This window comes from Prionailurus bengalensis, chromosome D2 (genome assembly GCF_016509475.1).
Source record: "Prionailurus bengalensis isolate Pbe53 chromosome D2, Fcat_Pben_1.1_paternal_pri, whole genome shotgun sequence".
NCBI lineage: Eukaryota > Metazoa > Chordata > Mammalia > Carnivora > Felidae > Prionailurus > Prionailurus bengalensis.
Genome location: NC_057351.1, coordinates 39,150,227 through 39,165,278, shown reverse-complemented (window position 1 = coordinate 39,165,278; position 15,052 = coordinate 39,150,227). Strand labels below are relative to the sequence as shown.

Sequence of the window (15,052 nt, the reverse complement as noted above, 5' to 3'; positions counted from 1 at the left end):
ACTGGTTCCCTCCTTAATCGTGAGTGAAATAAAATCTTCAGCACATGCTCACTTTACATCTGTATGAAAGTCACGATTTTACCTTTTTCTGAAAAGTATCTTTTAACACTTGCTATTTACCTGATAGCAGAACAGGAAGTTTCCATGAAAGGCAGACCCCACCACTGAGACTCTCAGGGTCCCTGTCCCCTTGTAGTTAATTACGAATTAAAATGCGTAGGTGGACGGATGAAAGCCTCCGCACTCGGTGCGTTCGGGGTTCGGGAACCGGGGGTGACACCGGGGAAGCCTCGGTCTGCGGGTCTGAGATGGCTCCCGCGAATACCCGGGCCGGGGAGCGGTGGCCCCGGGGTGGGGGTGGGGGCAGCCCTCGCCCCTCCCGCCCTCCTGCGCCCGGGCCCCCGGGAGCCGCAGGGAAGGGGGGCGGCGGCCCCCGGCTGGGGAGGCGCCCGGGCTGGCACGCCGACCCCTCCGCCCGCGGGGTCTCTGGAGGGGGCGGGTCGCGCGAGCCGGAGAGCCCGGAGCCGCCCAGGAATCTTGGCTCCGCTGCGAGCATTTCCTGCGGGCGGGCCGACGCGGGCCCGGGGGCGCGGCGGCGGGCAGACTCCGCGCTGCGCTCGGCCGGCCGGCAGCATGCGGCCCCTGCTCTGCGCGCTGGCCGGGCTCGCCCTGCTCCGCGCCGCCGGTGAGTGGGGTCGGGCCGGGTGGGACCTAGGGGACGGAGAGCGGAGAGATGGAGAAAGGGGGGACCTCCCGGGAAGGGGGGGGGGTGTGTGAAAAGAGACGTGAGAGAGAGCGCCCGAAAGAGGAAGGCTGGAGAGACCCGACGCCCCGCAGGAGAGAGAGGAGACAGGCATCGCAGGGCGGGGAGGTCAAGTCTGCAGGGAGGGCACACATTCCCCCAGCGCCCCCCGCCGCCTTCCGGGCCAGCTGCATCCCGAGGGCCTGTGGAGGCGCCCGGGCTGGGCTTACGGGCAGGGCACTCCCTTGGAAGCTGAGTTCCGGCAGACGACGACCCAGGCTTGGCCCAGCAGAGCCAGCGGGCGGACAGGCTGCCCCAGGAGAAAGGCCACGACTTCACCTGCCATCTGGCCGGCCTAGGGCTCTGCGGCGTGGGAGAGGAGGCCAGTGTCTCTGCTTCCAGAGATCTCCCCTGAGGCCCCGAGCTGCCTTGGGTGGGGGTGTTGGGGTGCGGGAGGGAGAGGCCCTCCGGGTGCTCCACAGGCTGGGGGAGCTCCACAGGCTGCTGCTCCCAGCGGGGCAGGTGAGGGGAAGGCTCAGCTCTCACAGCGGCGCCATGGCAGAGGCCTCACCAAGTACCCAGGCCTCCTGCCCCCTCAGGCCGACCCTTGCCCCCACCTGGCAGCTTGCCCATCAGCCTGGAGCCAGTGCAGGTGAATCACCTAAGTGAAGTCCCCTGAGCTAAGATGGGAGCCTCCCAGGCCAGTGCCTTTCAGGGCACAGCCAGCTGTGGGTGTGAGCACCCAGGGGCAGGGTGGAGGCCTGTGCTGATCCTGGGCAGCACCCCCCCCCCCCGCCCCCCGGAGTAAGTTGGATCTGCTGCCTTATCTCTGTGAGCCTGTTTCCTCCTCTGTAAGGTGGGGAGAATGACACCCACCCTGCGGAGACTGAATGAAGTCCCCAGCACGGAATTCAACACAAACGGGCTCCCTCCCTCATCCCCTCAGCTCCACTGATCTCTCTGAGCCTCAGTTTCCCCACTTATTAATGAAGGAGGACCAACAACTGCCTCCTCAAGGGCTGTATGATGAGTGGCTGGGACTGTGCTCGGCACAGAGCCCATAGAGCCAGGCCTTCTTTCCCCCCTCCTCCCCCGCTGCTCCTGGAGCCCCCCCTCCCCTCCGGGAGCCGAGGGCACAAAGCCGAGTCTGTGCTCCCCCAGAGGGAGGATCTGGCTGCCGCCCACAACTGGCCGACTTTATTGTGGCCCCTGCAGTCATGACCAGTATATGCGCTTTAATTTAAAACCGTTCTTAAACATTCTTTCTGATTATGCTTGCTTATTGCTACGGATGTTTTACAAAGGGGGGAAGTATAAATGTATGAGTGTAATCTCACACCGCGTTCGCACAGTGTTGTGTATAATCTTTCAGACTTCAGACAATTTACCATTGTGTTTCTTAACGCTTGACTATGAAATATCTTGGATGCAAAGGCAGAGCAGCGCGGCAAACCCCGGTGTTCCTGCCATCCTGCTTCGGCGAGTATTGGCCTGTCTTGTTTCCTCTGTCACCCCACATTCTGTCCCCTCCCTCCAATAATTTTAAAGGAAATTCCAGGCACCATATATTTTCATCCGTAAATATTTCCTTCGGTATCTCTAAAAGATAAGTAATCTTGTTCTTTTTAAGTTTCGTTTATTTAAGTAATCTGCATACCCAGTGTGGGGCTTGAACTCATGACTCCAAGATCAAGAGTCATATATGGGGCGCCTGGGTAGCTCAGCAGGTTAAGCGCCTGACTTTGGCTCAGGTCATGATCTCATAGTTTGTGAATTCAAGTCCCGAATCGGGCTCAGAGCGTGGAACCTGCTTCAGATTCTGTGTCTCCCGCTCTCTCTGCCCCTCGCCTGCTCATGCTCTGTCTCTCTCTCCTTCAAAAATAAATAAATACACATTTAAAAAATTGTTTAAATTCATATGCACTCTCAGCTGAGCCAGCCAGGCACCCCGAAGATAAGTAATATTTTAATAAACACAACTGCAATACCATTATCACACCCTAAAAAGGGATGAAAATTTCTTAATATCATCAAATGTCCACATCCCCCGTTGTGTCATGTTTACATTTGGTTTTGTTTTGTCCAAATAAAGTACACATGTTGCTTTTGGCGGACATGTCAGTTATGTTTCCTTTAACACATGAGGTCTCTTCCCCCCTTTTCCTTAAGATGTATTTGTGGACGCAGCTGGGTTGTTTTGTCCTAAAAAGTTTTTCCACATTTAGATTTTAGCTGATTGCATCTGCCGCGAGTCATTTAAATGTTCTTCTCTCCCCCGTATTGTCTATAAACTGGCAGGTCTGGAAACTTTTGCTGTTCTGCAAGAATATGTTAAGATGGTTTGTTGCTTTAATTTGTATTTCTTTGATTACTACTGAGGTTGAACTTTTTCTTTAAGTGCATATTGGTCATTTCTACTAATTCATGCGAATTGTCTCGCGCTTTTCAGTTGCGGTACTGGGATTTTTCATATTGACCTACAAAAGCTCTTTATGTATTGACCGAAGCAAACTGCTTGGAATGCTGATAAGAGCCCTTTTTCAAAATTAAGTTTTCTGTTGAGTTCCTTTCCTGTTTTCCTATCAGAGACATCTAAACTCCTAGAGCCTGGTTCTTTTACCAATTGTCACCCATGCCTTGGGGCCCTTTGGGCATTCTCTCATTGTCCGCCCCGGCTCCAGATCCCCGTGGACTGGACATCTGTCTTCCACTGGACATTCTGCTTTCTGCTTCAAGTGAAGGAAGATGCTGAAGGGCTGTCGTGAGGGTCACAGCATTTCTTCCTACAAAGATGGGTATCGTGGGAGTGAACCAGTCAAAGACATTTTGATGCCAAGCACATATTTGGGCTCTTATGGGGCCCCAGACAGCTGTGAGGGTCATGCGAACAGGTCCTCTTTGCCCCATACCTGTCCAACCCCTCATTTTGTAACTGTGTTCAAATGTATTTGCTTGCCGAATGATAGGTGAGTTGAGAAGCAAGACGTTGGTGTAGGAAAGCGACTTTATTTGGAAAGCCAGCCAACTGAGGACATGGTGAACTATTGTCCCAAAGAACCATCTCTCAGAGCATGTGAGTCGGGCTTGTTCTATGTTAGGAAGAGGGGCAAGGGAGTCAAAAGATGACTGATATCTGTAGACATTGAAAACAGTCGGGTAACTTCTTTGCCCTTGGTCAGTTGATCTTTGTGTGTAGGAATCTGGTGGTGTCGTTCCTGTAAATCTTAAACATAGCATAGTCATTTCTGTATGTACTTCTGTATCTCCTCCAATGAGGCAGGTTTCAGGTAAGAAGGCGGTTTTTGCAAATCTCAGTTGTAAGCAGAATTCCTTCCGTGATTACCGTGCCTGTGTGGGGGGCTAAGCAACGTTTCTAAGCTACAGGTTACAGTGGCAAGGAAAATAAACGCAATATGGAGTCAGGCATGCTAAGTTTCTCCCTGTTACCTTTTACAGAGGAGACAGCTGAGACCCCGAGAGGGGAGGCCCTTAACTTACACAAGGTCACATGACTGCCAGTGCACGGTCTAGACTGTGTCGGGCAGGTAGGATTCAAATCCTCTCCCTACCACCTACTAGCTATGTAATCTTGGTCATGTTACGCAATCTCTTTGCTCTTTAGTTTTCTAATTTGTAAAAACGTGACATAAGCGTCAAGTGGGATAATGTACGTAAGCGCTCAACAGAGAGCTTGGCGCACAATGAGTGATTGCTAATCGATGGGAGCTTCCCGTGTAGAGTGTGGCTCTGCTTATTGAAAAGGCGAAGGACCCAGGAATCCAGTGAGTGGGACTGGCTTGTAAGAGAGCCAGAGAGCCGAGTCAGCACCGAGTCCTCTGTGTCCTTGTTGGAGAAGCCCCTCCCCAGCATCCCTTGGACCCCTGCATAGGTTTATCCCTAGAGCAGATGCCTCTCCATCCTGAGAACTGGTCTGTGTGACCCAGCAGAGAGGCAGAGCCCTGGCAGCTTCCTCTGCCTTCTTCCATCTTCAGCTCCCCTGATAGATGCCCTACACGCCACTGGCATAGCACTTGGCAGTTCCAAGGCATCTTCAAGGGCAGGAGTCCCTTTAATCAACACAGCAGTCCTGCCAAGTAGACCTGGCAGGACAGCTCCCTCACCGTCTGAAAGAGAGGCAAAGAGCGTCCTCAGTAAGTCTCGGAGGTGGGGCTGCGTCTCTGACTTCCAGCCATGTGTGCTTTTCACGGTGCACGGAGAGAGGTTTATTCTGGATGGCTTCTTACACCTTCTCCGTCTTGTGGGGCTTTTGGAGTGTTCTAGTACATTATGACCCCGCGGACTAAAAGAGCATGGTATTCCAAGATAGAAGGAATCAGGGTTCCCATATGGCTCGGGGAGCAGAGCTCTCTGCCAGCCCTGACCACCAGCCAATCTACCTCTGAACTCACATATGAGAAAACGAATAAATACATGTGAAGCCGAGGGGGGAAGGGGGCTTTTTTATGGTAGCCTAGCTTACTTACTGCAACCAGATACTGAATGTACTGGAAATGACATTGAAGTGTTCTCAGAGTGATCAACAAGACTCAGACCCCCATTTGGAAAATGACCAGAGACCAGGGGAGATGGGAGGGCGTGTCTCCCCCAAGAATGTGCCTCAGAATCTGAGCTCTTTCTTGGGGGGCTCAAGGGTCTCTCTCCTGGCTCAGCCAGAGCAGTTCCTCATACTGGAATTCTTCATATACTTGTTTGAAAATAGTATTCTTCTGCTTAAAAAAAATTTTTTTTAAACCGCTGGTGGTTTTAAATGAAGCACCAATTTTAATACGAATATTAAATGTGGTAAATTTTATTCTGTTATAGTGAGTGCGGTCGAACACAATTAACCCCTAACTGATGGATGTTGCTGGTCAAAGCAGAGTGTGTCTTTGATGATTCAGAAGGCACAGCAATCTTCAGGGTCTCCTCTGGGAAATTATGCGTCATCCCAGAAATCATTGGAGCTGTGCATGCTTTCTTGGTGTTTGAGTCCCAGATACAAGAGGTCCCCTATGCCTGTAAGTAGGAGGGGCCATACTTCCTGCCTCAGAGGATGGGGACCCGGTGGCCATGTCTCTTTAACTGAAGAAGTTAGCCCAGCACCTCCACTGGGCCTCTGGCCTCCCCGACAGCCTGCTCTCACCAGCCCACTGTGTTCCACCCATGGCCGCCATCCAGGGTGCGCATAGGCCCTGAGTGGGAGCCAGGCCAGGGAAAACAGCCCGGCGTCCAAGAAGGTCCGTTTCCCAACTGGCCGGGCAGGGAGGGCGGGAGCAGAGGAAGGAAGGGAACATGGAGACCCACAGCCTTGGCTCCTCCAACATGCTCATGGTAACCCTTTAGCCTTCCCCACTCCTGACTGTCCCAACAACCCCGTGGGGCAGGCATTATCCTGAGCCCCTTTCTATTGACGGGGAAGCTCAAAGACATGGCAGACGCCCAGCTCTTGTCTCGCTGGAGCTTCTGATCCAAGAAGCAACTTGTCCTTGACTCACGCCGGTTTTGTCCTGGTAGCTAATTTTTGAGGCCTCTCAGCAGGCTGTGAGAGACAAAGCGGCATCCCCCATGAGCCAGATGGGGGTGGCGGTGCGTCAGGCCTCCCCACCCCGAGTTAGCAAGGAGGCAGCAGAGACTCAGGGAGGAGAGGAAAGCTTCCCACAGGCCCGCACCAACTCGTGGCAGAGGGGGGTGAGAACGGGGCTCTCCGGTGTGTTTGGGGCCCTTGTGCAGTGAGGTCAGTGCCAAGTTAGGGACCCACGTGGGGGAGGGAGCAGCAGCACAGGCCCCGAGGCAGCTTTCTCTCTCAGATGAGCTCGTAGGGAGGCCTGGATGAGCTCACGGACAGTTGTGCAGCGGAGCCCAGGGCACAGCTCTGTCCAGATGTGAGGGATTAGTGCTGTGTGATGTGGAAAGCAACCTCAGCCAATCCTTTCCCCTGGAGGGCTTTTGGAGCCAAATTAGACCTCATTGCAGACTCGTACAAAACAGGATGTTTTAGGCCGGCGGAGGGGAGTAGATTCATGTTGTTCAGGACTTACAGGGCTGGCAGACCCTCACACTTGGCCAGCCGGGTCAGACTGTTTCCTCCTGGCCCAAGCTGGGGCTGGGAGAGGGCAGGCCGGGCTCCGGGGAGAGGCTTGGCCAGAGGCTCATGGGCGGAGCCCACAGTGGCTGTGTGTGGACACAGATCCACACTGGACAGATCCCCTTTTCACGGACAGTCCTCCCTGGGGGTGAAAGCAACTCTTCTTGCCCCCCAGGAAACCCTTCCTCTCTAGACTGGGCTCTGGAGAGCTGAGTTCTTTCCGCTGAGACAGATGAGTCAAACTTTCTAGTCCCTTCACCATGGCCACTTCTAGATCTGCTTCTGCCTATCAAAGGCCCAGAACAGAGCACAACCATCCAGGTGGGGTCCCTCAGACCACCCCCTCCCTCTTCCTGAGCCTTTCCTGTCCGCGCATGCGGCCCGCCACGGCTTCTGCTTTTAGCTAACAACCCTATCAGACAACTGGCCTTTATTATGGAAAATTTCAAACCATATATACAAGAGCAGAGAGGGTAGTGGGAAGAACTCCAATGTCCCCGTCACACAGTTTCAACAATTATCAATTTCGGCCAATCTGGTTTGGCCACCCATGCCCCCACCCACTCCCAGGCCTGGATTACTTTGAAGTGAATCCAAGATATCATAACATTTCATCTCTAAAGATTTCAGTATGGATCTCTGAAAGACTCCCTTTTAAGAACATAACCAGTCCTCACTTGAGCCGCACATATACTAGAAAAAAATAACCGAAGTACCATTGTAATGTCAACCCCCCTCCCCAAAGTCAACAAGACCATTGTCTTTAAAAAAAATTTTTTTTTAATGTTTATTTATTTTTGAGAGACAGAGAGAGCGCGAGCAGGGGAGGGGAAGAGAGAGACGGAGACACAGATTCTGAAGCAGGCTCCAGACTCTGAGCTGTCAGCACAGAGCCCAACGCGGGGCTCTAACCCACAAAGTACGAGATCATGACCCGAGCCGAAGTCAGACGCTGAACCAGCCGACTCCCCTGGCGCCCCAAGACCGTTGTCTTTTGAAGAGGCTTTTCTAAGTTCAGTGGAGGGAACTAATGGAAAATACAGAAACAAATTGTTCTCCGTGAAAGATGCTCAGGGTGGAAGGGAGTTTTGTCTCTGCTGTTAGTTCTTACCCCTAAGTGGAAGAGCTGGGATCCAGAGAGAGTTGGGACAGGAAAGTCTCAGGACGGGAAGCCTCTGGCCAGAAGGCCAGCTTGCTGCAGTGAGAGATCAGGAGAAGGGTGCTAGGGGTCCAGTCATTTGCTAACCATGTGACCTTGGGCAGGTCACTCAACCTCTCAGAGTTACACATTCATCACCAGCAAAATGGCTCACCATCTCTGTCCTCGCCTCGAGAACTGTCAACCTTCTGGGCGACTCTGTATGTCCCCTTGGGCCATCCAGCCAACACCTGGGTCTTAATGGTTACAACAGTTTTGCACCTAGACAGATCAAGTCCAATAACTCTTTGTCCCCACTGTGCCTCAGATGCCCACGTCTATGGCCGCAACCTTGATATTGCCACTAGGAAGCTGCTTCACCTCTTAGAGCTGAAGCTGCAATATCTTTTGCCACTCATTCCTTCCGTTACTGCCATCACCCTTCAGCCCCTCCGTTTCTCCCAATTTATTGGCCCTCTTCTTGGCCTCTCTCCTTCCTTATTCAAGCTAGACTCCAGAGCTCATCCCCTTAACTGCTTGCTGGTCAAATCCTCAGTCCTTTGCTCGCTTGCTCTCCCCCATACTCTCTCTGCAGACTCCCAGCTTCCGCTCCATCCAGCCACCTGTCCTGGCCACTCCCAGCCTGTCAGGTGGCACACCGTGGGTCTGGGGTTTCCAGAGTTCTTCCCTGAGTCGCGTCCTTCTCCATGGCCCTCCTCATTCTCCTCATCTCCTTTTGAAGTCCTCTGCATATTTGAGCCCCCTCCCCAGTGGTCTGCCGATAAAGTGGCTCGCAAAAACAGACACAAACCGAAACAGGACATTTGCTGGTTTCCATGATGGAAGTGCTCTCACTGCGCCTCCCGTTTTAGTGGCTGTGTTCAACAACCCCCCCTTACAGAATTCCTGAAAACGTCACAACTAGCTTCCTCTTTCACAAGCCAACGCGTATTACCAGCAGATGATTCCCCTCTTGCTTCACAGAGTGAACAGAGGCCAGCAGGTGAGAACTCCCTCAACTTCTTGGCCCTTTGGGTAGAGGTCTACTGTGCCCCTTGTCCTCTGCTCAGTTCTTTTTTTTCTTTTCTTTTTCCTTTTTTTACTAATTTATTTATTTATTTTTACAATTTACACCCAAGTTAGTTAGCATATAGTGCAACAATGATTTCAGGAGTAGATTCCTTAGTGCCCCTTCCCATTTAGCCCATCCTCCCTCCCACAACCCCTCCAACAGCCCTCAGTTTGTTCTCTGTATTTAAGAGTCTCTTATGTTTTGGCCCCCTCCCTGTTTTTTTTTTTATTCATTTTAATTTTTATTTTTTGAGAGAGAGAGAGAGAGAGCACAAATGGGGTAGGAGCAGAAGAGGGGGTGGATACAGAATCCAAAGCAGGCTCCAGGCTCTGAGCTGTCAGCACAGAGCTCAACATGGGGCTCGAACTCATGAACGATGAGATCATGACCTGAGCTGAAGTTGGACACTTCGACTGAGCCACCCAGGCGCCCCTAAATCTTTTTTTAAATTTAGTGATTTATTTTTGAAAGAGAGAGAGCACACGAGTGACCGTGGGAGGGGCAGAGAGAAAGGGAGAGAGAGAATCCCAAGCAGCTCACAGCCGGGAGACCGAAGAAGGGCTCGAACTCACAAACTGTGAGATCATGACCCGAGGGGAAACACAAACACAAACACAAATATGGAAGCAAATAAGCCCAGAACCGTGAGAGGAAACTTGACTGTGGACCCTTGGGTGGATGATGTTTCTCATTGAAGTTCTGGGCTTGAGATGCTCTGTGGGACAGCTTCCAAGGGACCTGCACTTCCTGCCGTGCTCCCTCTCAGCCCGGTGTGGTGGGCGAGCACGCCCAGAACTGAGACTGCTATGTCTCCTTTACTTCTGGAAACTAAGTTGACGTGAGAGAATCAATCCCCTCACTTGAATTATTTTAACTTAGTATGTTCCTGAGACTTTCACTTTGTCATTTCTGGCTGCTCCCATCATTCAATTTAGATCATTAATATAAATTAGCATATGCCTTTCACCTTTCTGTGAGAATCCCAGATGTGAAAGCCTGAGTGAATCTGTCTTTATTTTGAACCGTGAGTTCCATTTCCAGCCCTTCACAGATGGGCCCCTCCTGTCTCACGATGTTTCTTTCTTTCCGATGACACTTGGGCCCCGGCTTTTCCTCAGGTGCTCATTTTCAGCCTTCCTTGGGTAGCCTAGAAGAGTTTGCTGCAGTCACTCATACATCTTGCCTAGCTTATTTTTGCCAAATCTGATCACTTATGTATTTAAAACTTCTGAATAATATACATATATCATCAATCTGCAATAATCCTGATTCAAAAAAAAAAAGTTCTTCATTCAGTCTAATCTGCACTGAAACCCTTTTTTTAAATTTTATTTTTTTAAATTTACACCCCAATTAGCATATAGTGCAACCATGATTTCGGGAGTAGATTCCTTAGTGCCCCTTACCCATTTAGCCCATCCCTCCTCCCACAACCCCTCCAGCAAGCCTCAGTTTGTTGTCCATATTTCTGAGTCTCTTCTGTTTTGTCCCCCTCCCTGTTTTTATATTATTTTTGTTTCCCTTCCCTTAGGTTCATCTGTTTTGTCTCTTACAGTCCCGTATGAGTGAAGTCGTATGATTTTTGTCTTTCTCTGGCTGACTAATTTCACTTAGCATAGGACCCTCCAGTTCCATCCACGTAGTTGTAAATGGCAAGATTTCATTCTTGTTGATTGCCGAGTAATACTCCATTGTAGATATATGCCACATCTTCTTTATCCATTCATCCACCGATGGACATTTGGGCTCTTTCCATACTTTGGCTATTGTGGATAGTGCTGCTATAAACACGGGGGTGCATGTGTCCCTTTGAAACAGCACACCTGTATGGATAGATACCTAGTAGTGCAATTGCTGGGTCGTAGGGTAGTTCTATTTTCAGTTTTTTGAGGGACCTCCATACTGTTTTCCAGAGTGGCTGCACCAGCTTGTATTCCCAGTCCTTTGTTAAGTTCTTTCCTTCAGGCTGTAAGTGTGGTTGTTTCTTCGACTTAAAAGAACAGAAATGACAACAAGAAACATTCTGTAGACCATGTGATCTGATCTCCCTTCCTTCACAGCCAAACTTCTTGAAAAATGTTTCCCAGGGTCCAAATTTCCACCTTCCAACCTCTCTTTCCGTTCCCATCCCACAGCATCTCGGCTTGGCTTTGCCTCCACGACTCCTTGAACAGGGTCGGGGTGGAATTTAGCAGGACTTTCCTGTTGCTCTGTCTTTCAATCCTTATCTTGCTAGACTTCCCTGCTGCTTTAGGCCATGCTGACCACTTCATCCTCAGGGAAGCTCCTTGCTTCTTTTTGTTTCTGGGACAGTGGCCTTCTTCCTGAGTATCCGCATTCTCCAAGGATCCAGCCAACTCTGCTGCCTCACAGGTAACTGGGGGTCACTGACACAAAACCTGAGCTCAGAACCTTCTGGTGTGATGGCTGGTGGTGCCAGGAGGAACCAAGGGGGAACCAGCGTTGGGGAGGAAAACGATGAACCAAAATCCGGACGGGTCGGACCTCAGATCTTCCATTTAACTAGCTGCGTGACGTAGGATATAGCATTTCACCCCTCTGCATCAACTGGGGATAATAAACAGGTTATTGTAAGAATTGAATGAGTTCGCACACTTGTTTAGCGGGCCATGTGGTACATAGTTAGTGCTCATCAAATGTCTGATATTAATAACTGGTCATCAATGTCAGTGTGACGACTAAAATATCTTCCCTTCATCCTCTCTATACCTACTGCCTCCCCTCATCACTTCTCACAGGGATTCCTGCAATAACTTCCTGCCTTCAAAGCCAAATCCCTCCGATCCATTCTCTGTATTTAAAAAATTCACATAGGACCGTGTGACTCTTGTGTTGAAATAACCCCCAAGATAAGCACTGCGGTTGGCTTATTAGGGCCTCTGGTTTTGTTTCCATGACCCAGTGTCCTGCCATGCACCCTGTGTTTTCCAGCCACGCCAACTCCCTGAGGGTTTGCACACGGAACCGTGCCGTCGTGTGCCTCTCTCTTTGCACACGCCGTTCTCTCTGTCTGCAACCTTGCCTCCCTTCCTTACCTCACCCAGTTCAGGCAGCAGCTCCTTGAAGAAGCCCACCTGGGTATGGAGGTGACCATGGCCATAGAGACAAGCGAGTGATTGGGCCAGCCCCCCGGCCCCTCACACCCTGACCCACACACTGAGCCTTCCTTTGCTTCTCTGTGACTGTTTTCAGGACCCACCTCACGGAGCCCAGCGCTTTACGGGAGTCTCTAGTGTCACAGGGAATGGTGACAAGGCTTGTTTTTCCACAGCTGCTGAACCCTTCATGCCTTCCCATGGAGACCCAGCTTGGAACACAGGGTGTGACAGACACATGGCTATCCACGGCCGTTTAGACGTCATAGAGGAGGTAATCAGGGTGACTTGGGAGGACGTACAGCTTCAGGACCACCTGGCAGGCTGGCAGCTTTTTTTTTTTTCTTTAATTTTTTTAATGTTTGTCTATTTTTGAGAGGGAGAGAGACAGAGTACAAGCGGGGGAGTGGCAGAGAGAGAGACACACACACAGAATCTGAAGCAGGCTCTGGGCTCTGAGCCGTCAGCACAGAGCCCGACGCAGGGCTCGGACTCACGAACCGTGAGACCACGACCCGAGCCGAAGTTGGATGCTTAACCGACTGAGCCACCCAGGCGTCCCCAGGCTGGTAGATTTATAGGGCTCAGGACAACCTTGCTTTGGAAAATCGGGAAAACCCATGCCAATTCTGCTCCCTGGCCACCATGTGAAACATCTCCCTGCCCTGTCTGGTCTCTTAGGCTGACCAGCCCTCAACAGACCCTGCCCCTGGTGGGGGGGGGGGTGGGGAGAGGGGCTTGCTTAAACCCAGCTAGAGATCGCCACATAATTACACAATGAGATGGTGGAAATTCGGTCACTGTGTTTTGTTACACAGCCACGGTTTGTAACCGAGGGTCTATAAACTTGTGTGGGAAAAAATTACACCTTATTTTCACAAACCTTTAACTGGAATTTAGCATTCCAATTCACTATAAATACAGGCAACACACCATAGTAGTATTAACAGTACTGTGACTTTGTTCTCAATAGAAATCACAGATAATTTCACTCCATCATAGTTGTTGTGAATATATCGACACATCATTCATCCTTGTCAGCATGACGTAATTACAGTCGTCGTTAGACCTGATGTTAGATCGTGTTCTTTCCTAAGTTAATAAATACATACATTTTTACATCAAAGATTTAATTTTTAGCACTTGGACAGTATTTTAATGCAGTGGGAATCCTTGGAAATCCTAATATGCTTTATTTTGTTTTCAATTAAGGTATTTTTCTGAGAAGGGGGTCTGTAGGTTTCACCAGACTGCTTTTCATTCATGAAAAGGCTAGGAACCCTGAATAAAGAACATTTCAAAATCCCCCACCTGTCAATTGGCAGAATTGCCACCAGGGGGCGGGGCGACAAAAGGAATGTGAGCTCCTAGTGGTGAAGAACAGAAAGGAAAACAGGAAAAAAGGGTGGCTCCTTGTCACACCTGTTGTGACTGGGTGAAGCGCTTAGGGCCCGAGCCAGCGGTGGCCTTAGAGAACGAAGCCCTAGGATCCTGTCACATCTGGGGGATGGCGAGGCCGGCAGGGGCTGAGCCTGAACAAGAAGGGCCCAAGTCCCCTGGCGCTCAGTTCTCTCGCGCCTCACTGGGCCGCCCCGTGCCCCTTAGGATGTGGCTGATGGACTTGGCTCCACTCTAGTGCCCCACTCCTGCCCCCCTGCCCCCGGCCCCACCCCGCTCCCATCTCTCTCGCTCTAGACGGTGGAGAAGACGGTGGAACACCTGGAGGCAGAAGTGAAAGGCTTGCTGGGTCAGCTGGAGGAGCTGGCCTGGAACCTGCCCCCGGGGTCTTTCAGCCCCACGACCCCCGACCTCCTCGGAGAGGGTGAGCGGCTGCCTCGGGCTGGGGTGGGGGGTGGGGGGAGGGATGGTTGCCCACCGCACGGGTGTGGCCTGGACAGGCAGGGAGAGGCCTCGGGTCAGAGTTGGGAGGGCATCACCCCCTCCCCGGCCCACCCCCAATGTTCTTTGCCCTCGCCCCCCTCTGGAGGGCGCTGCAGCCTGGCATCCGGACGGGGCTTCGGGAAGAGCTGGCACAGTTCACCGGGGTCCCACCCAGCGCCGCGGGGGGCACAGCGCTGCTGCCTCCTCCGCTGGCCATCTTCCCGCCTCAAAGCTCCTGGTCTCCTCTCAGGTCCCTTGCAGGGAACCACTCCTGCGCCACCACAGAACCCTCCGAGGGCGCGGTGGAGGGGCTGCCCCCTGCCCCTCCCCGAGCCCCGAGTTCCCTGTCACAGGAGTTGGGGGAGGGGGGCAGGGCCTGGGAGCGGGGCCGCGGGGGGCCTTTAGCGCTCCCGAGCCGTCCCTTCTCTTTCAGATGGCTTTGGAGCACCGGAGCCAGAGCTGCCCGGCAACTGGAAATGACACGCCCGTGGTGCAGCTTCTCTGGGCACAGAGTGGCACATGGTGGCCTGCCTTCCTCAGCTTTGTGCACAATAAAAGCTACTCCCTTGGGCCTCTGTGTCTGCTGACCGTGACCCCTATAGCCACAGCCCCTTCTCTGTCCACTCCCACGCCCCGAGGCCCACATCCTCCTGCAGGCTCAGACCTGGGGACTTCCGGCGGGCTGCTTCCGCCCGTCTTCGTTATAGGGGCAGACAGGGCAGGAGCTGGTGCGGAGGTGAGGCACCCGAGGCCCAGACCGGCAAGGGGACACAGCGGAAGGGCCCTTGAGTAGCCTCACTACTCAGAATGTGGCCATAGATGAGCGGCAGTGGGAGCCCGTCACAACCCAGACCTCCTGAATCAGAACCTACATTTCAGTGAGATCCCCAGGGGACAGGTGTGCAAATTTGTGTGCGACTTAAAACCTTTTCTATTGAGGTAAAATTCGCGCAACGTAAGTTTCAGATTTTTAACCTTGTTAAACTGTTCAAATTCAGCCGTTTCACACTGTTGTATA

At 52.0% G+C, this 15,052-nt stretch overlaps 1 protein-coding gene across 2 annotated transcripts; it reads left to right on the top strand.

The window, feature by feature from the left end:
• The first annotated feature begins 293 nt into the window (after nucleotides 1-293).
• On the top strand, nucleotides 294-14,605 carry LOC122492908 (placenta-specific protein 9-like). Of its 2 annotated transcripts, XM_043596710.1 has the most exons (4): nucleotides 565-685; nucleotides 12,330-12,427; nucleotides 13,849-13,975; nucleotides 14,468-14,605. In XM_043596710.1, exons 1-4 carry the CDS (start codon nucleotides 634-636, stop codon nucleotides 14,512-14,514), a joined length of 324 nt encoding a protein of 107 aa, XP_043452645.1. In that variant the 5' UTR covers nucleotides 565-633; the 3' UTR covers nucleotides 14,515-14,605. The 2 variants fall into 2 exon arrangements, with proteins under 2 accessions (XP_043452646.1, XP_043452645.1); XM_043596711.1 differs by lacking the exons at nucleotides 13,849-13,975; nucleotides 14,468-14,605 and having other exon boundaries at nucleotides 294-685.
• The last annotated feature ends 447 nt before the right edge of the window (nucleotides 14,606-15,052 follow it).